This window comes from Sylvia atricapilla, chromosome 8 (genome assembly GCF_009819655.1).
Source record: "Sylvia atricapilla isolate bSylAtr1 chromosome 8, bSylAtr1.pri, whole genome shotgun sequence".
Classification (NCBI taxonomy): Eukaryota; Metazoa; Chordata; class Aves; order Passeriformes; family Sylviidae; genus Sylvia; species Sylvia atricapilla.
In genome coordinates, this window is record NC_089147.1 from 4513382 (window position 1) to 4535616 (window position 22235).

The window sequence follows — 22235 nt, forward strand, 5'->3', positions numbered from 1 at the left end:
CTTGTCAAGAGATCCCAGCAAAAGGGAGCGTTAGAATTTATACTCTGCACGGGTAAAAGACTGGGGCTCTCAAGGTCAGCCTGGCCCATGCTGTATCTGATTTATTTTGCAATAATTTTTATGATTATCTGATCTTTACAGTAGGATTGTACAGGAGTGGTAAAATTTCCATTTCCTTGATAATTTGTAGTACCTGGAAAAACAGTAACTCTGTGCCAGGAATGACCATGTTATGCCCTTCTTTTAAGTTATCTTAACCTCACGTGCTGGCTGAGATATACCTTTGGAACCAGACCAGTGAACCTATGTGTTTCTTTGCCTCAACGATCCCAATTTTATTCATTTATTGCTAATAGGTAATTGCTTGATTATGGAGGTTATAATGTATTCCAGGAAGAGGCAGTAAATACAAAGCAGGTTTTCTAGTAAATTCTCCAGCAGAGAATCCTGTATGTGTCATGAATGTTGATACTTTAGTTCTCCATTTGAAACTATAATTTTGTTTCCCTGCTGTTTGAACACACATGTACCCACACACACAAAAAAAAATCATAAATGGGATTAAGTCAGGAATCAAAAGTAAATTCATGCCAGTTATTTGTTATGTACCCTAAGTGGACCTCATCTGTGGGCTTCTGTTGAGATTGCTCTGGTTTACCAGTGTCTTCCCTCAATCTACAGCGATGGTCCTCAGAGGCATCTGCCAGCAGGACTCCCTTCAATGCCTTGAATCACACAATTTCTAAAAAGAAAAGAATGTTAAATTGAAATCAGAAGTCCTGTTGAGCTGGTTTCCTTGGTTGGTCTGTGTGAAGTCCTAATGGAGTTGTAGGTGACTTGGGGGCACAACAGCCCACACTCCTGTCTGCTGGGGTCATTATATTGCATTTCTACTATTTCTGTTCTCACCTGATGAGGAGAAATGGAAATGAACTAGGAAGAGGCCAGTTGTTGGTCTAATACTCTTTTCATTACACCCTGTCCAGGCTGTATGTCTCTGTTCATTTTGGCTACGAGACCAGCTACAACCAAACTGCAATAGTTGGATGTAACTCAATAATCCTGCTGGTGTATTCCAACCTTTCTTCCGTAGAAAAACACAGCTTGGGTGTAGAGCAAGGGGAATAAAGAGTGCTCTTCCTGCAAAGGTTCACAGTGCCCAGCTAGAGGAAAGAAAGACAAAAGGCCAGAGACCAGAAAGAGAATCAGGAGCTGTTAAAGTAATTTCTGAGAAGAGCAAGTAACTGGAGGACTGTGGTAAATACAACTGATTGTACTCACATGGTAATAAAGACATGGAAGCCTGAACATTGCTATTCACAGTTCTACTGCTCCTGACTGCCTGACAAGAGCAAAAACAATACCATGTGCTCAATGGAGTGATCACACACTGTCCTTGGGAGGGGGATGATGAGGTCAATCCTACTGCAAGATTCTTGAAAAAAGAGCCAGACTCATCTCAGTGGTGCCTGGTGGCTGGTTGAGAAGCACTGGGCATGAACTGAAGTACAATAAACTCTACTACACATAAGGAAAGAGCATTCCTCTGTGAGACTGGAGAAGCAGAGGAAGAGGTTGCCCAGCAATTTTACAGATTCCTCAATTCTTCAAGTTATTCACACCAACTGGACACAGTCTGAGCAGCTTGTTTTCTTTGACCCTGCTCTGAGCAAGGGCACGGACTTGAGGATCTCCAGATCATGCAGCCATAGCTGCTTTGAGACAGTGTGAACAGAAAATTCATGGATGATATCAAGGAGTTTCAACAATGGAAGAGCACTAAATGCACAGTGGTTAAATGTATTCACAATAATTAAATCTGCTAGCAAGGTCCATGGACACATGAACATATCAGGCTACTTCCCGGTGTCTGATTGCTGGTGTAATTCTGGCACTTCCAGTAAGGGTTCTTTAAATTATATGAGGACTTATGCCTTAATAACAGGCACCTTTGATTGGTAGAGGCTAAAATTCCAATGTAGTCTACAGAATGTGCTGCAGATTATCTGTCTTATCTATTGCACACACAGAGATCAGAGCAGCAGGAAGTTTTATGCAGCAAAAAGTGTCATAAAAGTCCACAAAAAGCATGAGTTATGAGACTGCATGGCTGCTGGCAGATCAGCAATCCATTGTGCTGTTCTCACATCAGGAAGAAATGGAACTTTTGCCTTGGCTCTTGACCACTTATCAGAGAGATAAAATACAGAGGATCAAATTTGTCTTACTGTAGTCAAAAGTCTTGAGACACAGGAAACATTTGAATAAGAATAAGACATTTGTATGAGAATATCAGCCTCAATTAAAGAAAAACCTGTTTTTTCAGTGGTCAGCTCCTTGCTTGAATAAGTGTTCAATAAATTATACTGTTACAGTTGGATTAAAGCCCAAGTGCTTTCTATGCAATTTCAATCAGAAGTTTCAAAAGTTTCAAACTGTGCAATTTTTCAATCAGAGTTGTCATTTCTAGTTACTCTTAGGGCTGTTAAACTCCATTGAAAGCTCTGCTGTGTTCATTGATCAATCATTGTCTTTCAGTTTAACAAAGGAACAATAAGACTTACAATAATACTCTGTGCTATAGATCCGTGGGCTGGTTTTCTGTCATACACTTCTTGCAGGAGGGAGCTTGAACAGAATTAGTCTCTCTATATGTGCCCAGGAATGCTCTGGAGGACCTCAATTCCTGTATCTGTCCCTATTCATTTTGTGTTGTACCAGCTGGGCCATACCCTGCCAGGGGAGCCCCCAGCACTCAGACTTTTAGTCTCCTTTGCTTCGTGCCCACAAAAGGAAAAAAATGTTCAGTTTTAAGTCTAAGAAAGTGACAAAATTAAATATCAGACATCTTAGGAAAAGCAGGTGAAGTCAATCTGTACACCAGCCGTGCCTGTGTCTGACATTTGGGTGGTGTCCTGGGTCTCATGTCCTCGAAACCCCATGTATGAACAGTCCTGCCCTTCCCACATGACATGACACACGTGCATTTTTGTCACATAATGACCGAATATCCCCAACAGTCAGAACTGCCTGTATTTGGAGGGTTTCTGGCAGTGAATGTGACAATATCTTGGTGGATGCTTCTTTTTGGGCCATATCTGCTCTTGCCTTAAGTGACCCTGAAGGGGTCTTTCCTACTGGAAAAGAATTCTTTCCTAGGAAAGGAATTCTTTTGTACTGCTTTGTGGCTGATCTGCAAACCTGGCCCTTTTTATACTCTATTCAAATCATCCTTAGGTCTTTGAAGGGTTCTTAGCTTTAGTGTTCATTTAATGCCATTTTCCTTTCTGAAACTCAGTTTCTTAAACTGAGTTTTACTGAGAGAAAAAGCATCTGATCTGGGGGACTCTGAGGCAGATGGCTGCTGAAGGAGAAGGTGTGAACACAGAAAGCAACTTGACTCCAAGACTTCCAACACTCTTCAGTGTTACCAGCTGTTCACCTTCTTGCCCTGACCTTGCCTTTAAGCCAAAAGGATCAGCAGGAAGGAAATGATGCTGCCAGTTGCCAAAGGGAATGGCTGAAGGGAAGTCAGCTCTTGGTGTGTACAAAGCCTAAGTGCAGGAAAAGCCACTGGTGCTCAAAAGAGAGAATCCATCAGAGGAGGTGTGCTGCTGCTGGGTGCTTTATGGTGTACATCTAAACCTAAGGGAAGTACAGAGGAAAGTAATATGCATTTCTATCTGTATGAAAGACATTTAAAGGCAAGAAACAGAACAGGGGTTAGTCATTTAGCTGTTTCCCAGTAATTACTTCTCAGCACCAATATGTTTATAATGTCTTGCGTAACTTTTATGATACTTTAAAGCTGAGACAAACTGATAAACATCAAAGTCCTCCTCCAAAAAGGCAATACTGACCTTATATACACCTTTTTGTCTAAACGCTTTTACCCATTCTGACTCTTCTTAAGAATGTGTTTCTATGTCTGTCTTTAGCCAGCCTCATTTTTTCTTCCTTTTTCTTGCAACTTGACAAGAATTACCTATTTCTGGAGCCCTCTAGTGACCCATGAACTTTGAAAATGTATTTGAAATTAATTCTTTGGCCACAATACTACATCTTTATCAAGGATTTTTTTTCATTCTATATACCTCCCAGAAATTATCAAAATTAAAAAGAAAATATTCTAAATAAATGTTCATTCTGATTAAACACAGAAATGCAAAGAAAAAGCTGGATTAATCTATTCTAAAAATAATAAACTTTATTTACTTGAAATGTTAGTGGATTAAAAGAAAAATTGTTACTAAATTTCTGTATGTATAGTGTTTAAGGACATTCAAAAGATAATACAGTAAGAATTCTTTTTTGTGATATGACTGTGGTACCATGTCTCATAGTGCTTGTGTTTCAAGTCTATTTATGTGCAGAGAAACCTCTGTGGTCCTAAAGGAAAGAAAAAGCACATTAAATTTACGTACTGTTCTTCATCCTAAAGAAGTCAACTGCACTAAAGGTCTTGATTCCCAAACATGTGATTTTACATTTCTAGCTGAGAATGGTTTTGATGATTTCAACCTCAGCCCAGCTTTTGCAAAGTCCTCATGGAAAATCCCTGGACAGCAGATGTCTACATGTGCTGCTCTATGCTCTGTCTCTTCTAGGAATTTTTTCTTCAAAAGCTTAAAAACCAAAGACCCAGTAATTTATGCCTTGTTTATAAAAAAGGTGTACTTTGATTTGTCATTTAAAGTAGAAGATTTTTGTTTGTGTCTATCACAAATCTTTAAACTTACTAATACATTTTTTCATTCTTCCCTGCACTAATCAAAGATCTAAAACCATCAAGCAGTTTATCTTAGGAATATGCAGCTTTAATAACTAAAATCTGCACCAAAGAAAAAATTACCAATGAACAAAAGAAATTTCTTCCTGTCTGCAGTCCAGTACACAGTTTAATTTTCTGAGCTGCATGTTTTATTTTTCTGAATCACACATGCAGCAAGATAGAAAACAAAGTGTCATATGTGCCATTTCCTTTCACATTATATTTTTTCCCCACCTAGCTGGGCAGATAATTTCTGCCAGTGTGCTTTTTATGGTGTGAGGGATGCTCTACATCTGGTCATCTGAGGCAGAAGTATTTACTGAATGAGTGGGCGATGACAACTGCAAATACATCTCACCTTACCCCCTACATTACAAGACATTCTATAACAATTCATAGTCGGGGAAGAGAAGTTGGGTAATTTTGCCAAAGTAAATGAAACCAGTTTTAAATCTATATTGCCGGATTAAATATCACATGATGGCAAATATGCACTGACATTTAACTGTGAGCCAAGAGAAACCATTAAAACCAAATATTTGAATTAGCAAATGTTTAATTAAGTTATATGCATAACTTTTCTACTACAATTAGTCTCCAAAATTTTTTCTAAACCACCGGGGCAGTTAAGTGTTTGCCTCAACCTCTGCATGATCAGGCCTCCAACACCCTTGAAATCCATCCTGAAGATATTTACTGAAACACTGTTCGAGTGAAGCTCTCAGTTTATAAATTTCACAATGACAGTGCACACTGGGGGCAAACATACCTCATACCACTGAAAAGCTCCTCAAAACCAAGGCAGACTGTGCCACACCCTCCTGCACAGTGCAGAGCCTGGCACAACTGGGGCAGGGCCATGCCATGCCAAGCAGCAGGTTTTGCTCTTCACCATTCAAAGACAAAGATGAGGTCTGCCTGGTGGGCTCCATGCTGTGTTTGCTGTTACATAAATAATCCAGATTTCGTGTAAAGAACAGAGCCTAGAAGTTGGCTGTGCCATAATTCAAGGGCAGGCACTGGCTGCAGTAACTGGCTGCCCAAGGGCTCCCAGTCTGCTGGAAGGAGCTGGCAAGACTTGCTTGTCTAAGCCAGGCACTTCAGCAAGTATCTCTTTGTTAGAGAAGATGAATTTTGTATTGTTCTATTTATCTAAATATAATGGAAAAAATAAAGGGGGGAAAGTGGTGGAGACATCTTAAAATGAGAGGATATAAAAATATTTTTTTATGGCTTTCACTGACATTTAGATATATTAGACTGACTTCAAGCTCAACAAATCAGAACAGATCAGATCCACAGAAATGTTCAAAGTGCTCTGAAAAGATTCTGCATTGTGTTTGCAAGCTAGAATTTCATACATCTCATCTCTTGCTGTATCCCATCCTCATCGCTGACCTATATGCTATTTTGAGGATTTCAGTGCTGCAGCTCTGGCTTTGTTGTTTCCTGGTCCATGTGAATACAACAACACAATGAATCTACTCTGTCTTGTCATAAGGAGGGGTGAGTCATCCCTTTAAAAAGAAAAAGACAATTGCCATTGACCAATTCCATTGTTCTCTTTGTAACTGCCACCCTACAGGGTAGCAAGATTGGTGTAGTTTTGAACCAAGAGCTTGAGCAAAGAATAATAATAACATGGGTTTTTACTGAAGTGACCGGCAGCCTTGAAAGAGAAATAAATGCTAGTACAAGCCTTTTCAAATAAGATTTGGTGGAGCACTTCAGGGAAGCAACGTTAAAAAAAGAAAATGTGAGAGTAGATGTCATTTATTAATAATCATCATTTGCATATATTAAGAGCCCTATAATGACTACACCATTTGCCCTAAACATAGGATTTTATATGAAGCTGGAGAAGACTTATTATACATAGCCAAGGAATGGTGAGGAGAAATTCAGATCTTAATGCAAATGTGACAGTGCAAATACCTCTTTGGGGCTATTGATATATTTTTTATTCATTCACCAGTATTTAATAGAGGAGGAAATTATAGAGACATGTGGAGTTCGGCTGCAATTTTGTAGGTTGTGGTTGTGTGATAACCACAGTCTTCAGAAATCATTAGCTACTCTACTGACTTAAGTCACAAATATTAATCCTTGTGAGTCATTAAACTTTCATCCAGTTCATCCTCAATCCATGTAATCTCCCAGCCCTCTTCCCCTTCAGGAGCCTTCCACTGTAAAATTTCCTCTGGCTGTGATGCAATTACACTATCACATGATAAGTGAGAAGCATTGAAGTCTGATCTAAGCAATTTTTTCCCTTGGGAAGTTTTGAACATATTTCCAGCTCCCACTCCTTATGAAACATGTGGCCCAGACCCTTCCCCAGCTCCTCGGCCCTTCTCTGGACACCCTCCAGCACCTCAATGACATTTTCTATTGAGGAGCCCAAAACTGAACCCAGGATTTGAGGTGCCCCAGCACCCTGTACATACCACATGATGGCACTCAGGGTGAGAGACATAAGGTGTTACAGACATAAGGTGTTATGCTGTACTGACCTCACAGCAGATCTGGCTGTATTTTTCACTGGCAGAATCAAGATATCATCTTGAGAAGAGAGAGTTTATGTTTTGTGTACTGTGATTAAGTAAGAATATTACAGGGTGGCAACCAATTTGAGGGTTGTTAAACTTGCCCTAGTCTTTTGGCTTCCTTCAGTGTTGAGTTGCTATATCAAGCCCACCTCTTTTCACCCCCTCACACTCATGAAGTGAGCCTCCCCCAAGGAAAGCCTGTCTGGCTTGGATTTTAATCTTGAATCATCAATGAAATTACTCAGTGCAAGGAAGTTGCTCAATCCACCAAATTACTCAACCAGGGTGACCAGGTGTTTAGCAAGGTTTACATAATCTGGTATGGAATTACTTTCTTCATTTTCTGCTTTAAGAGAAACCCATCCAGAGTAAAAATAGTGACTGAGGGGAGAACTCAGTATGGTCTTCAGCTTCCTCATGAGGGGAAGTAAGGGCCAGCACCAATCTGTGGTGGCCAGTAACAGGACTCAAGGGCATGGCTTGAAGTTGTGTCAGGGAGGGTCAGGCTGGATATCAGGGAAAGGTTCTTCCCTCAGAGAGTGCTGGGCAGTGCCCAGGTTCCCCAAAGAATGGGCACAGCCCTGAGGCTGCCAGAGCTCCAGGAGTGCTTGGACAACATTCCCAGGGATGGCCAGGTGGGATTGTTGGGATCTCTGTGCAGGGACAGGAGGTGGACATGATGATCCCTGTGGGTCCCCTCCAACTCAGGATATTCTGTGATTCTATGAACTGCCAGGAGCTGACTGCAAAAATTATACTCTGCACAGGAAACATCAGATGGAAAGGTAGCTGAATTAATGTTTTCCTGGATGACAAAAGAATTCAGCTCTGAGAGATATGAAAAGACCTGGTCATGCTTTATACCGCATCATGTTATATCCAAAACATAAAAAAAGCCGGAATTTATTATTCTAGATGAACAGATTTCATGCACTCTAATACATCAAGACTCAGATGTGTATTAATAAAACTTGTTTACTGCACCAAAACTGCAATTTCAACATTTCAGTTTTACCATTAAGAAAGCAAAAAACAAGCTTAAAGATCACAAATTTCACTCCCCATAGAACTGCTGAGGTAGCATTTTTGTTATATGGGGATGACTGATGTGAAGTGGGATTAGCAGGCACGAGTCAGGAAGCACATTCCTACTATTTATTCTAGAGCTTCTGGCAATCCAGCCAGCATAGTTTCTTCCAGAATCCAACTGGCATTTAAAGATACTGTCTGTCAAAGGAGACAGCTTTATTCAAATCCATGTTCACCCCCAGTCTCAGAACCAGGTTTCCAAAGCTGTATTGGGCCAGCAACAACAATCACACTTTCTTCATCAGAGCTTGCCTCTCTTTTGGACCTGTGAACACAGCCTTTGTAGCATCTGGAAGAATAATCATAGGCCCTGCACACCGCCAGCTTACACTGCAGGTAAACCTCTGGATTGCTCTGGATGAACTGGAAGGCGTTGAATCTAAACCGGACAATGTGTCTGTGGGGTGAGGAATACTTAGTGTAGGTAGGATCTTTGACACACCTGAAAAGAAACAAAAAAAAAACAACTTTTCATGAGTACATACTGCAGTCAGTCATTTACACGCAATAAAACACATGGCATGAGAAGTGATTTTTAAACATAATGAAAATGGTTCAGAAAGCTGTAAGTGGGAAAAGCAAAACCCCTTTCTTTGGCAGAATTGGACCACATTGCCTTTCCTCACCCTGATATGTGTCTGATACTTGGTGTTTGATTCTGTGAAGGTAAATTAACCTTAACTGAAATAGTCCCTATCACGTTTTAATTTAATAATAATAATAATAATAATAATAATAGTCCATCGTGAACAGGCCATAGCCTTTTAGTCTACTTCTTATTTTAAGCTGTGGGGTGGGTGTGGGCGTGTTATATTTTGGGTCAATCCATCCCCTTTTCCTCTGTAAATCTGAATGCCGTTTCCCATCGATTAATTAGAAGCTGTCATTAGGGCGTGCTATATTCACACTATTCCATTAAATTAAAAGACAACTTTAATAAGAGATACAGGAGTTTGAAGGCAGTTATGTCTGTAATTGTGATGGATAAGAACTCACCCATTCTCGATTATAGTATAGGATTTTGTTGTAAAATTGTGGGGTGTGGGAGATGCCACACAAGTGTCCAGAAATAACTGCAGCAATGGATCAGAGCTGTGCAGGTAAGCTTCCAGGTACAAATTCTGGTTGATGCTGACGTAGTAAGGTGAGTCATACACTGGCCATGAGAAGCTTGAGGAGTCATAAAATGTGAGGTTTACATTGTATCTCTCATATTGAGTTTCATTGACTTCAAAATTGTCGTCCGCCACATACATCGTTTGTGCCCACGTGTTCTGAAGCATCTTGCAGTTCACATGCAAGAGAAGATTTCTATTTCTTGTAATTACTGTACCAGAAGAGGACCCTCTAACAACGTTGGAATAGCTGATTGTGTCGTTGTTTCCCTGTTTGGCACATAAAATGAAATGTAAAATTTATTCAAATAGTCAGGAACCCTATTATACATTCTAAACTTTACTGTATCCTTACAGCATATGTGCACTGTAAAAACATTATTTCCCAGAAAGTCTGATGTGGAAAAGTCTGAATCTAGTAATTTCTGTTCTCAAGATAAGACTCTGTAATCTTCATGGGATATTCAGCACCCACAATTTTGGCCTAGAAAATGACCTACAATAAATACAGATATAACAGAATTAAATACAACCTATACAACATTAAGTACGTGAAGGTTCAGATCCAGCACATTATTTATGTTGAAGTCTGGCTACAACATTATTTACTCATATTTAGTGAAAGCTTTGAAACCTTTTCAACTATCACACTCAGCCTGGGACCTTGAAAATTTGTATCCTTCCACAGCTTATTCCTTTGGAGATTGATAACAGCTGTAAGGGAATGCTCTGTTAGCAGAGGCAGGAAATGCATGTACAAATAGTCCTTATCCTTCAGTAGAGAGAGAGACAACCCATAACCACCAGGACACTTCCAGACCCTGCACATCCCAGGCAGATTTCAATTTGTGCTGATTTTCAAAGCAAATTCCTCTGTTTGAATTTTTATATCCTCCCATTATTTGCCCACTTTGTTGAAACGTTCAGTCCTACCTCTCTGACAGTGCCACATTGAGTGTAGGGGATGTTGAATGCCACATAATTTGATGTAATGTAAGGTGTGCAAGAGGGGTCATTCAGGGTGAGGTTCCAAGCAGAGTAGCCGTGGTACTGAAGGAAGTATCTGCTCACAACCACGTGCATGTAGGTTGGCAAACACAGCAGTGCTAGTGGATGGCAAAGAAAATATGTTACAAGCTCAGTGAAGCGACCAAAAAAGGCTGTAAGTAGAGGATTAAATAAACACTATAATCTGCAGAAGCAGTTCAGAATCCAAACCAGGACTTGAATCTCCACGAAAACACCACAGACCTAATTTGAAACAACCTTAACAAGATTAACAATCAGTGAATTAGGAAATAATTGAGAAGCACGTTTCTGCTTTGAAGATGAACTTACTGGTGCTGTCATCAGCTGGAGTGGAATAGTAGTTGGCCTGAAACCCTCTGTATGTGTATCGGGGGTTGCTGTGGAAGCGGACGGTGAGCAGGTTTGAGGACGACGTGTACGTGTGGTAATACCCAGAACAAACCCTCCCAAGGAGAGGAGAGGTGTGCAGGGGCCCATCGTAGATTTCCACGTAGTCAGAGAGGCATCTGCCACCTTCCATCCTGGGAGGCAACACGACTATTTAGTTTAATGCTCTGTTTTTATGGTTTTTGTTTGCTTGTTGGTTTGGTTTTTGTAGTCAGATTAACTGTCTATAGCAGAAGAATACATTTGATTGATATGACTGTCAAATCTTTGGAACAGAAACTCCAGCATCCCATTTCTGCCTCAGTAGATGCCAGCCATGTTTTTGACTAAATAAGGAAAAATTAATGCAATTTTCCTCTCTAGATGTACTTAAAGCTTTGATAAAGATCCTTGAAATCGGGTGAGCTTTTGCTTGGTAAGTCCAAGTTGCCAGTCCCATAAGTTCCGCTTCCCAAGTAATAAATTCTTACTTACTGAATATCTGTAAATACAAGTGTGACAAGGAAGTTGCTCTTTACTTGTATTTCCCACACGCAGTTGGCATTGTTTGGATAATTTCTGGGGTAAAATGGACTCTGTAAGTTACCAGATGGAGAGGAAAGGAAGCCACCACAAGAATAATCTTCTGCAGAGAAAAATACAATAAGAAAAGATATGTATGAACTTTTAGGGCTGCCTCTGGAGTGTGTCTGTGTGAAGTTTATGTCTAAACAGAGAGACAGTGAATTCTATCAGCTTCAGTGGCCTCTCCATTAAGTTCATATATATCTGAATGCAGGTTAGGAGATGCTTACCACACTGAATAGATTTTATAATGCTGAATAGATTTTATAATGCCTACACCAGCAGGACACAAATATTTGCTGCAGAACTGCACAATTTTTGAGGCTGGCATTCTGGAGGTCGGCTGTTCCTTGACAGAGGAACCCCCTCTTACAATTGCTACTGACCAAAGGGAAGAGGAAAAAGAAATCAAATAATTTTGTTTCAAAAAAAAAGAATGCTGATAAATATCCAATTCATAAACTTACCCAAGTCCTCCAAACCTACCTGAGGTTGATGTCAAAATAGTGGGAGCTGTAGGGAGAGAGCAGCAGGTGAACACTCAGTATTTTGCCTAAAAGAAACAGTCCTCTGGGGGTCACCCCTCCCCAGAAGGGCTCCTGAAGGGACACTGAAGCACCAGACCCACAATCACTACATGGATATGGGTAGTGTCCAGGTCCCTGTGTGTCTGCACCTGCAAGCCTTCCCCCTCCACCCACCAGCCCAGGGTGCAGCTTGTGTTCTGCACGTGCAACATCTCCCATCAGTGAGGCCTTGATCTCCTTTGTTAATGGTCAGCAGGGTGGGACAGGGGGGACCCTCAGCCTGTTTGCTGGTGACACCAAGATGGGAGGAGGGGATGTTCAAGCAGACGGTGCCGCTGCCATCCAGAGCAGCCTGGCACTGCAGACAGAGAGCAGCAGCCAGCCTTGCTCCTCCACAGTTCCTCAGCTGCCAGAGGGAGGTCACTGCACTGTGGCCGAGCACATCAGCTCTCCTTATTTTGAGGAAGCAAGAAGTAGCCTTTGGCCTCTGTGGCAATGTGTGGGCCAGGGCTGAGCAACTCCTCTGCCTACAGCAGAGGCCAGGAAAATTGATGATAGCTCAGTGGCAGCACTGGGGGAGGGGGGGAGAGTCCCATTCCTGCCCACCAGGCAAAGAAACAGTGCCTGGCAGCAGCTGCATGTCCATCCTGGTCTGAAAAAGGCCCTTGAGCCAGGATGCCTTTAAGTGGGGCCAGAGGGTCTGGGTGCCCACAAGGTGTTGAGAGCTGCCAGAAGCTCTTTGTGACTGAGTTTGAACTTCTGTTCAGGAGAAGAGTAAAGGACAGCTCTAGTCTTACCCACGGTGCTATCGAAGTCAAGAAATGACGAGTAGTAGGCGTGGAAGCCTCTCCTGCTGACGCTGCCATCGCTGCGGAACAGGACGGTGAGCCGGTTCCCGGATGAGTTGAAGACACGATGGTCGTTCCTGCAGACCCGGCCGAGGGGCCAGCCCTCAGGGGACCCTCCGTCGTACACCTCGATGGCGTCGTAGGAGCAGCTGCTGCCTTCCAGCCTGCGGGGGAGAGCAGGATCTGTCTGCACCACGGGCTGCAGGGCCCACAGGGCAGCCCGTTCCTGGAGCCAAGGCCTCACAGTGGGATGAGGCCTCTTCCCAGCCCGGCTGGACTCACTCCACATCCGTAAACTGGAGCTGGATCCTGCGGGCCGGGTCCCGCAGACGGATACGCCACACGCAGTAGGAGTTGTCGGGGTAGGGGTTGGGGTATCCCGGGCTCTGGATGGTGCCAGACAATCCCTGAAGTAGGCCACCACAGGAGAAGTTCCCTGAGAAAAAAAACAGAGCCCAGGCGTGGCCAGAGAGTGCTTATTCCACCACCAGAATCCATCAGAGAAGGGCATGGCTCCACCGAGGAGACAGCCCCACAGAGACCCTTCCTCCCGGGCACCCCAAAACATCATCCCTTCATCGCCCCTGTCCGGGGCATGGGGTGTGCTCAGCTCATACAGTAACCCAAATCCGTGGGGTTGGCTGTCCAGTGGGACACCTGGGGAAGGAGATAATCAGACCCCTTAACTCCTCTGGACCTAAATGTGGTCAGTGACAGAGGGGAAGTTGTGCTGGAGGGAGAAATCCGCAGGGTTGAATCTCAGCATTTTTCCTGAGAGATACAACCTGCTGGGAGTCAACCCTCTCCAAAAGCCAGGCATTCAGTGAGAGGACAAGAGACCATGGACACAAACTGAACATCAGGAGATACTTTTTCTCTGAAAGGGTGACTGAGCATGGACACAGGTTGTCCACAGAGGTGGCAAATAGCCAAGAGCCCTCTGGATATGGTCTTGGGAAGCCAGCTCTAGCTGATCCTGCATTTAGCCGGGGGTAGGACCAGATGGACTCCAGAGATCCCTTCCAACCTCATCCTCCTGTGATCCTGTGATCCATAACTGAGGGCAGAAGCTTGTCCAACCCCATAGCTCCTTTGGACATACCTGTTGTATTCCATGACCTGGAGACCATCCATCCGGAGACAGCTGGTACTGCAGGGAGAGAGCAGCAGGTGAGCAAGAAGTGTTTTTCCTAAGAGGATCATCCTTCTGTGAGACCCGCTCTCCAATGGGAACCCCATTGAAGTCCAATGAAAGCCAAAGCCCACAGTCAGCACTGTGACGTGGCAGGACTGAGATGGCTGCAGTGCCAACTGCACCAGCACTTGCTCAAGGGCATCTCCACTACAGCACCATGAAGACTAGGGCCAAATCTCTCCCACAGACAAGTGGTTGTTCAATCCCAAAAGAGTCCAAGCAATCCCACATCTCCCTGAATGTTAGGGACATTAGCCAGGGTCTGCAAGTGCAGCCTGCACAGAGCATCCCAGAGAAAGAAAATCCCATGGAAAAGCTATATATAAACAGAAATCTGGTTACCTGCTGTTGGAGACTCTGTTATTCCGGAATCTGGAAGGAGAAAACCAGAGGATATGAGGCACTCAGACTGCTTGACTCCCCTTGGAGCACATATTTAATTTCATGGAAAATTATGGAGGGACCCACAGGGAGGATGGCCTGACTAAAAACCATCCCTCTCCTCACAGCCTGCTCTTTGCAGGAGTGATGCCTAAACCCCAGCTTTCCCAGGTACGGTCTGCAAACATGAGATTGCTGCTCCCTCTGAAATGCCGCTCTCTGCCTCAGGGATGTGGACCCACGACCTGCTGCTGCCCTGCTGAGCACAGAGCAAGGGCTGGACAGCCTTCATCCTACCTCACCATAACAGATTTTCTTCAGGAAAATACCACCAGAACACAGACACCCACCTGAGCATACGACAGAAGCATCTCCATGGTGACAGACACTGTACTGGTACTTGTAGGGACACTGCCACAAGTAGCTCTCGTAGCCTGCGCAGTCCACCTCGGTAATCATGTACCCATACGAGTCGCTCGGGGGGAAGGAGTGTGTGGTTGTGACAGGGGAGCCACAGCCCAGCTGTCTGCACACCACCTCGGCGTCCTGCATGTCCCACAGGTACCCACACACCTTCTCCCAGGCTCCGAAGTAGTAGATCTCCACATTGCCTGCACACCAGTTGGCCCACCAGCCAGCCTCAGCAGCAACTCTTTGAGAGACACAAACCCCTTGGTCAAGCTAGAGGTGCTCTGGCCCAGGCAATGACATCCCACATCCTCTCTGGGCATGGGTGCATCCATCTGCAGCACAGCCCAGGGCCTGGCAGCCCCTTCTCAGCTCCCTCACAGTGGGATGGAGGGTTGGGGCAGCATGGGGCAGGCACATCCCATCCCTGTGCCCAGGGCCGTGAAAAGAGCCCTGGCAGGACAGGACTCACCGTCAGCTATGATTTGAACTGTGGAGGAGAACAAGCAGGAAAAAAAAAACACACAGAGAGAAGAGAATTAGTACAAATTCTTTGTGAGCTGTCAGTGCTCTCTACCCTTCCTCCAGTGAGTTAAGATCCCCTGAAGGCACAAAGTGACAGAAAGTCTTTTACTTTCTAGCTAGGAGGCTGGTTGCTGTAGAGCAAAGCCATCTCAAAATTCCTGCTTCCCAGATAATTTACTTCTCATGTTACATCCCCATCCTAAAGAAAATGTGAACTTTTTCATCATGCTAATTTGTTCCAAGAATAAATACTGTGACAAAAACATAAATCTATCACTATTATATGAAGCAACAATCTGATAAATTCTACTTACTAGTCGTGGGGGGAGTTGTTGTTTGGGGACCTCTTGTTTCTAGAGAAAAAATATAGGACAGCACATGTGAATGTCAGCAAGGCAAATTTAACATGAAGCTTCCTCAACCCTGTTTCAGTCTCTAGCAGTTTACAGCCAACAAACTTTAGATCCAGGAGATTTCTGTCTATCATAGTAAATCTCAGCAGTTTCTTCTTCCATTACCATCAACCCTCTTTGTGAGCTCACCAAAACCGCAACTGGCCTAGAGAGTGCCTTGAAGTGGGACCAGTTTTCTCAGGTCACCCAGCTTCCCAAGTTGGAAGACAGGGATGGGGAGCAGAATGAGGCCCCCATAATCCCAGGGGAAACAGTCAGTGACCTGTACCCACCTGGATAGTCACAGGTCTGTGGGGCTGGATGGGATCCGCTCAAGGGAGCTGGTGGGCTCAGCCTGGAGAAAGAAGGCTCAGGGGGAACCTTATTGCCCCTACTATTTCAGCTACTCTGAAAGGAGGTTGTGGCCAGGTGGGGGTCAGTCCCTTCTCCCACGTAATCAGTGATAGGACATAGTCTATCTGACTGGAGATAAGGGGAAATCTCTTCCTGGAAAGACCAGGCTGCCCAGGGCACTGGTGGAGTCGCTATCTCTGGAGGGATTTAAAAGACATGTAAATGTGGCACCTGTAGACACGTAAATGTGCGAGACTGCTGGGTTAATGATTGAACTCGATAATCTTAAAGGTCTTTTCCAGCTGGAACAATTCTTTGATTCTGTCTGCTGATTTCACTTGACCTGATCGGGAGGTGATGGCTCTACTACTGATAGGAGAATAGGCTGTGAAAAACTGCCTCTTTCTCCCTTTCACTAAATCAATAAAAACCTCAAGAGAAATAAAGATGACATAAAATATCTGGGGAGGTCGTCATAAGTAGGCCAGTGACAAGGCAGGCTGCACATCTCATTATTTTCATCGTGCACAGCTGCAGGTTAAAAGAGGGGGGGTATCTCCAAAAGCTGCCTGTCCCAGGTTCTGCTCACATTCCTGCCTCATCTAAGCTACCCCTCATTCCCTTCGACTTCCAACACCACTGATTCCATCAACACCACGCAGCTGGTTTCAGTAACTGGGTCAGAGAAGGGTTTTCCCCGCTAGGGCTGATGGAAAGCCTCCAGGTGGCACTAAGACATCAGAGGTGTCCCATAGAGCAGGGCTCTGGCATGCGAAGAAAAGTGATCTCTTTCCCGGTGTTTTCGGTGACAGCACCAAACTTAAAACTACATTTAATAACGGCATTTCATGTGCTTGCTCTGTCCCTACATAGGTCACTGAAAAGCAGTCTACAAATCTGTATTCAGACAAAATTCATCTGTTTAAACTGTGCATAACTTTGCTCTGGGCTTTCAGAAATACTCAGAAACTACTGCATTCATACAGCCTCCATTTTAACCTGGCTTTATTACCCTAAGTTTTTAACCCAAGCAGTGATTTAATTAAGCTCTTCATTGCAGTGATAACTCTCATTCTTTCTGTGAGAGGAGCAAGAAATATTCAATTATGCACTGTGTTTTAAGTGCACTTATGTGCTGCTGTGCGGATTCTATACGGGTGCATCCAGCATCTGAGACCCTAGTCAGAAGCACGCTGACTACCTTGGTGTGTTCGCTACCACTGGACTAGAAGAGTTTTCATCAGCCTGGAGAGAGAATATTTAGCAAGGCCAACTCTATAAACAATGAACATATTTATATATCTTTAAAAAGTTACCTGTTAGACGAGTTGGCATTGGAGAATATGCTAGTGCTAACAAAAAAAAAAAAAAAAAAAAAAAAAAAAAAAAAAAAAAAAGACAGGTTGAAGGAACATTACATGAATTAAGTAATAACGATGAGAAGTTTGCTTGGATCCCCTGGTGGCACTGGCAAACTCACAGTCTATGTGTTTGAAGTGATTTCTGGATGCAGAAGGTCATGACATGGACAAGTGTCATTTATTCAGATATTAGGAAAATTTCCAACACACCCACCACTCTGCCCCTCACACATGCAAGGCTCAAAATCTAAATTAGCTGGATGGTAATTAAAGGGTTAAATAGCAGCTCAGTATTTTCCAGCTGAACATCAACATCCCAGCTTAGTTTTCACTATCACTAATTGCACCTCAAATATTTATGGAGGGAGCAAATAATGGTGGCATTAAAAACCTGAGTCTGGAAACAGTCCTGAATGTTATTTCTTCCTGCTGTGTGTGAAAGGGTGTGGGGGAGCATGGAAAGGGAAAGTAGGTTTTCTGCTTTTAGTTCATTAGTTCAAGTCAAGTTCATTCCAAAACTTTACACCTGAAAGAGGAAGGGGTGGAAAGACAGCAGCTGTGGCAACACTTTTGATGTTTTTCCATCCCTTCACAGAGGACATAACAGCAGCTGCTTAGAAAGAAAGGTCTTGTCTCTCTCAGCACCAGGCTGGCACCCTGCTCAGTCAGGAAGTCTCACCTGGAAAGGGGGAAAGTGTTTTTTAAAATAGAAAATACCTATTTCACCCTGTTTGAATATTCCCCCTCCCATCAGGCCCACCAATATTTGTATTGGTCCCCAAAGGGATGGAAGATGGCTGGGCAGACCATTGCCTCTGCAACCAAATTAAATTACACTCCTAACAGGAATTAGCCTATGGGAAATTAGACTAATAAAAAATTACATTAATTTCCATTATAATCTAATAATTGTAATAATAATGGGGGCAGGGATATGTGCCATACTTGTTTCTAGGGCACTCTGTTATTAAACACCAAAAGGTTAGATGCAACAATGTGTCTAATCAAATACAAACCCCACAGTTTATACACCTTAACCTCTTTAAAATAAACATGTATTTAGTGCAGAATATACTTATTAGTCTTTAAATCCATTATCTCAATATAAAGGTTTGGAAAATACTATCATTGGCTTTGCAGTATATCCATTTTAATTTCCTTTACTAGGCTTTTTATGAAAAGTGATGGGGAAAACATTAAATTCATGAAGTAGTTTTGATAACATCGATTTGCTCAGCTGATAGGTTTGACCTGTTCATGGTTTTCAAAAGAGCTGAACCATGTAATCCTTTTTACTCTTAAATGTCAACATTAGCCCGAGGTGAAATATAGCTACAAAGGTGATCAGAAGTGAGGCTCTTTACCTGCATCCACCTGAATATGAAGAATTACCATCACCATCCAAGACAAGATCCTGGTAGCAGCCATCTCCTTGGAGCTCCTGATACAGGAAGACACCAGAATTTATAGGCAGAGTCCCCAAAGGGTGCAGCCCAACAGCCCAATCTCTTGTTTCTGTAGCTCACCACATTCCCCACTGCTCTCACTTCCGTAACTTCCATCACCACATGTTTGATTTGTAAACCAATATTTACAGTTTCCTGGTTCTACAAAAAAGACAACACCTGGCATCTGATCCAGGGAAAGTAGAGATCAAAAGCGGTTGCAGTAGCTGCTGTTTGTCCATCCCATCCCTCTTTGGCTGTGGAGTTCTGCTGTTGTCGCTTACGTAACTTGTCCCTTTCTTGGGTTTGAACTGTATCTGAGACAAAACTGCTTTTTTAGGCTGGTGCAAAACGTGCCTTTCTTTTTGTAACTGAACCTGTGGAAGGGTAGGAGTACAGTGAAGAACAATCCAAGGGCTTATGGGATCCCCTTTGTATTACGTCCTAATAGATGTCACAAAAACATGCAGTAAAAGTGAGTAGATTCCCCTTTTTCTGTTCTCCTCCTGTTCATCCCTCAGTGTGCTCTAAACTCACCAGGGAAGCAAGACTCAGGATGTTTACCCTCTGCAAGTTCATCAAAAATAATATTTTGACTTTTGATACAAACCCAAGCCAAACTTCAGTGGTCATGTACTGATCATTGTTGAACTGCACAAAACCTTCCCAGAGAACAAGGGCTCTAAGTCTGGGATACGGGCAAATAGAGAAAATAAGTAAAAATTCATCCCAAATTCTCTACTTCTGAAGCTCTTAAGAATTTTGCAGAACTTCTGACACAGCTGTCTCCCTGAGATTTACAACAGATTTAAGGTAATAGATAACTAAGGGCATCCAATGGAATTTACAATGGATTTTTACAAAGAGAAAGTATCTCAGGTCATTATGAAATTTCAGAGGATCCAAGCGCTCATCAAAGAACTCACATTCACAGAGCAAATTTGGAAATGTTTGAACAGTATATAAAACCTCAGAATCACAGAACTACTCAACCTGGAAGAGCCCCTCGTCCAAGCCTCAATTCAAAGTAGGGATATCTTCAAAGTTCAATCAGTCTTTAAAAAGTCTCAGGGTCTTAGTAACTCAGAATTCTGCACTTTCTTTTCTAGAGAGAACGTGCAAAAACTTCTAGTAGATAACAATCTGGCATCCTGATTGTTCCTGCTGTTAGTTTTGGATTTATTACTGATTGGCAAACAAACCACTTCTCGGAAACTTAAGAACAGGTTTCTTGTGCCTCCTGAACCATGCAATGCAGCAGTCCTGGACAGCCAATGACCAAACTCAACCTCACACAGAACAGGAGAGCCAAAAGAAAATCAAAAGGAGAAAGGAGGCGCAAACCTCATCATGAGAATAGGGGGGAAATGAAAGGATTAGACATACAAAGAGTTTGTTGACTCTGTAAACATGAGGAGACTTTTATTCTCATGGTTTTGCAAGGCAGGTGGAGGAAGTGATCTTTTGGAGGAACTGGAGGAAGTAAGGGATGTGGCTTGGTAAGCACATTGGGGCAGCTGTTGCAGACCCGGAGAGATGAAAGAAAACCAAACTAAAACCATTCAAAAGTCAAGGAAAATTGGTATCATTTGAACACAAAAAGAGAACCTGTGAGACAACCCTGAGCTCAGGGTGAGTGGTCCACACAGATCCCAATGGCAATCACCAGTGCATGGCCATCCCAGTCCAGGACTTGCATTCTCTGTGAAGCCCAGCATCTCAGTTCCTCAGATAAAAATGAAGTGTGGTGGATTGCCTTTGGCTGACTGCAAGACACCCACCCAGCCCCTTTCTCATTCATCCTCTTCAACTGAGCAGGAGGAAAAAATAAGGTGAAGAAGTTCATGGGTTGAGATAAGGATAAGAAATCACTTATTGTCACACGGAAAACAGATTCAGCTTATAGAAAAATAACTTGATTGCCAATTAAAACAAACTTGTATGGCGAGAAACACAATAAACTTAAATAACGCCTTCCCCGCTCCCTCTTTTGCCAGGCTCGAGGTCATTTCTTCATTCCACTACTGTACCTTTCCCCATGCTGGGTGGCACAGGGGGACAGTGGTCAGTACATGGCAGTTTGTCACTGTTGCTCTGTCTTCCTCACCTTTTTCTCCATTGCGGGTCCTTCCCCTGGGCGGCAGTCCTTCAGCATAAACCAACAGGTTATCCTTCAGGATAATCCAGCACCAGCTCTCCATGGTCACAGCTCCTTCAAGAAATGTCCCCTTGCTCCAGCACAGGAGCCTCTGTGGATTGTGAGGACATCTCAGGTCTGGTAGAAGGAGAACCTCCTCCTCCATCTCATCTAACTTTGGTGTTCACAAGGCTGTTTGTCGTGCTTTCTATTCCAAATCCTCATTTCCTGCATGGCATTTCATACTTTCTTAAATACAGTTTAATAATTAAATACAACTCAGTCAAGCCCTGAGGTGGGACTGTTGCAGAGCTGGCTGGAACACATCAAAGCACCAGAGCTGCTGGGTCAGTAGTCAAGACACCGGCTGGCACCTGTTGAACCACCCCCTCCATTTAATTTCATTTGCTTCATTTGCAGTGGTCACTACCCTGACATGGCAGAAAAAAATTCAAAGAGCCAGCAGCAAAGTAGTGCTCTGGTAGTGACCTGGGTTTTTGTTTTTTTTTACAAAAGGTCCTTTCTCACCACCAGGTGGGATGGCTGATGGAGTTGGGGATTTTTTTGACTCTTGGCTCATTTAACCAGAGCTGGAACTTGATGAGAATATGTGGAAACATTCATTCCAGTTTGGATCCATGTTTGCTTTAAAAAAAAGTCAACTATGCAATGAAATGCTTGTGCTTTGGATGGGAGAAAGGATGCAAGTTGTCTGCAATTTTTTATTAATTGTTACAAGCAGTCAGATCCCAGTAACTCCTTCAAATTCAATTGATACCATAACTTCTATTTTAGCATCAGTGATGTTTCTGTCCTCCAACAAGGCATGGCAAGAGGCAGAAAACAGGTACCAATAACTCATCCCAAGCTAAAATAGCCTCCATGGCACACAATTTCCCTACTGCCTGCCCACTCTCCCCGCCTGTTCACTTTCCTTGCACCCCTGTCCAAAGCTTTGTTTGCACAAGTGACACCAAAGAAAATTGTAAGGCAAGAATGGTTTAATTGCACCAGGAAATCAAGATTTATGATTAAGCTATGTTTGCTTGGGATGGGGAAGGTTAAACTATTTAATCTGACACTGGACACAGCCTTGCTGCCTGGCCGTGGGAACACCAATTCCCTCTTGATAGGTCTCCTGCCATCCCTCTGCTGCAC

The 22235-nt window shown here is 43.3% G+C and overlaps 1 protein-coding gene across 1 annotated transcript; it reads right to left on the minus strand.

The window, feature by feature from the left end:
* Positions 1-8451: 8451 nt before the first annotated feature.
* On the minus strand, positions 8452-21059 carry LOC136364464 (deleted in malignant brain tumors 1 protein-like). Its single transcript, XM_066324435.1, has 11 exons — positions 21048-21059; positions 18860-18936; positions 14806-15107; positions 14417-14446; positions 13162-13315; positions 12829-13043; positions 11415-11565; positions 10863-11074; positions 10458-10630; positions 9406-9794; positions 8452-8851 (listed from the first exon to the last, which is right to left on the minus strand). The coding sequence occupies exons 1-11, from the start codon at positions 21057-21059 to the stop codon at positions 8566-8568; spliced, it is 2001 nt and encodes a 666-aa protein (XP_066180532.1). The 3' UTR covers positions 8452-8565.
* Between the last annotated feature and the right edge of the window lie 1176 nt (positions 21060-22235).

Coding starts and splice junctions, on each gene's coding strand:
- LOC136364464 (XM_066324435.1), bottom strand. Junction 11,566..12,828: donor TGACTTCGATAGCACCGTGG/GTAAGACTAGAG, acceptor TTTTCTCTGCAG/AAGATTATTCTTGTGGTGGC. Junction 11,075..11,414: donor CTTGTATTTACAGATATTCA/GTAAGTAAGAAT, acceptor GTTGCCTCCCAG/GATGGAAGGTGGCAGATGCC.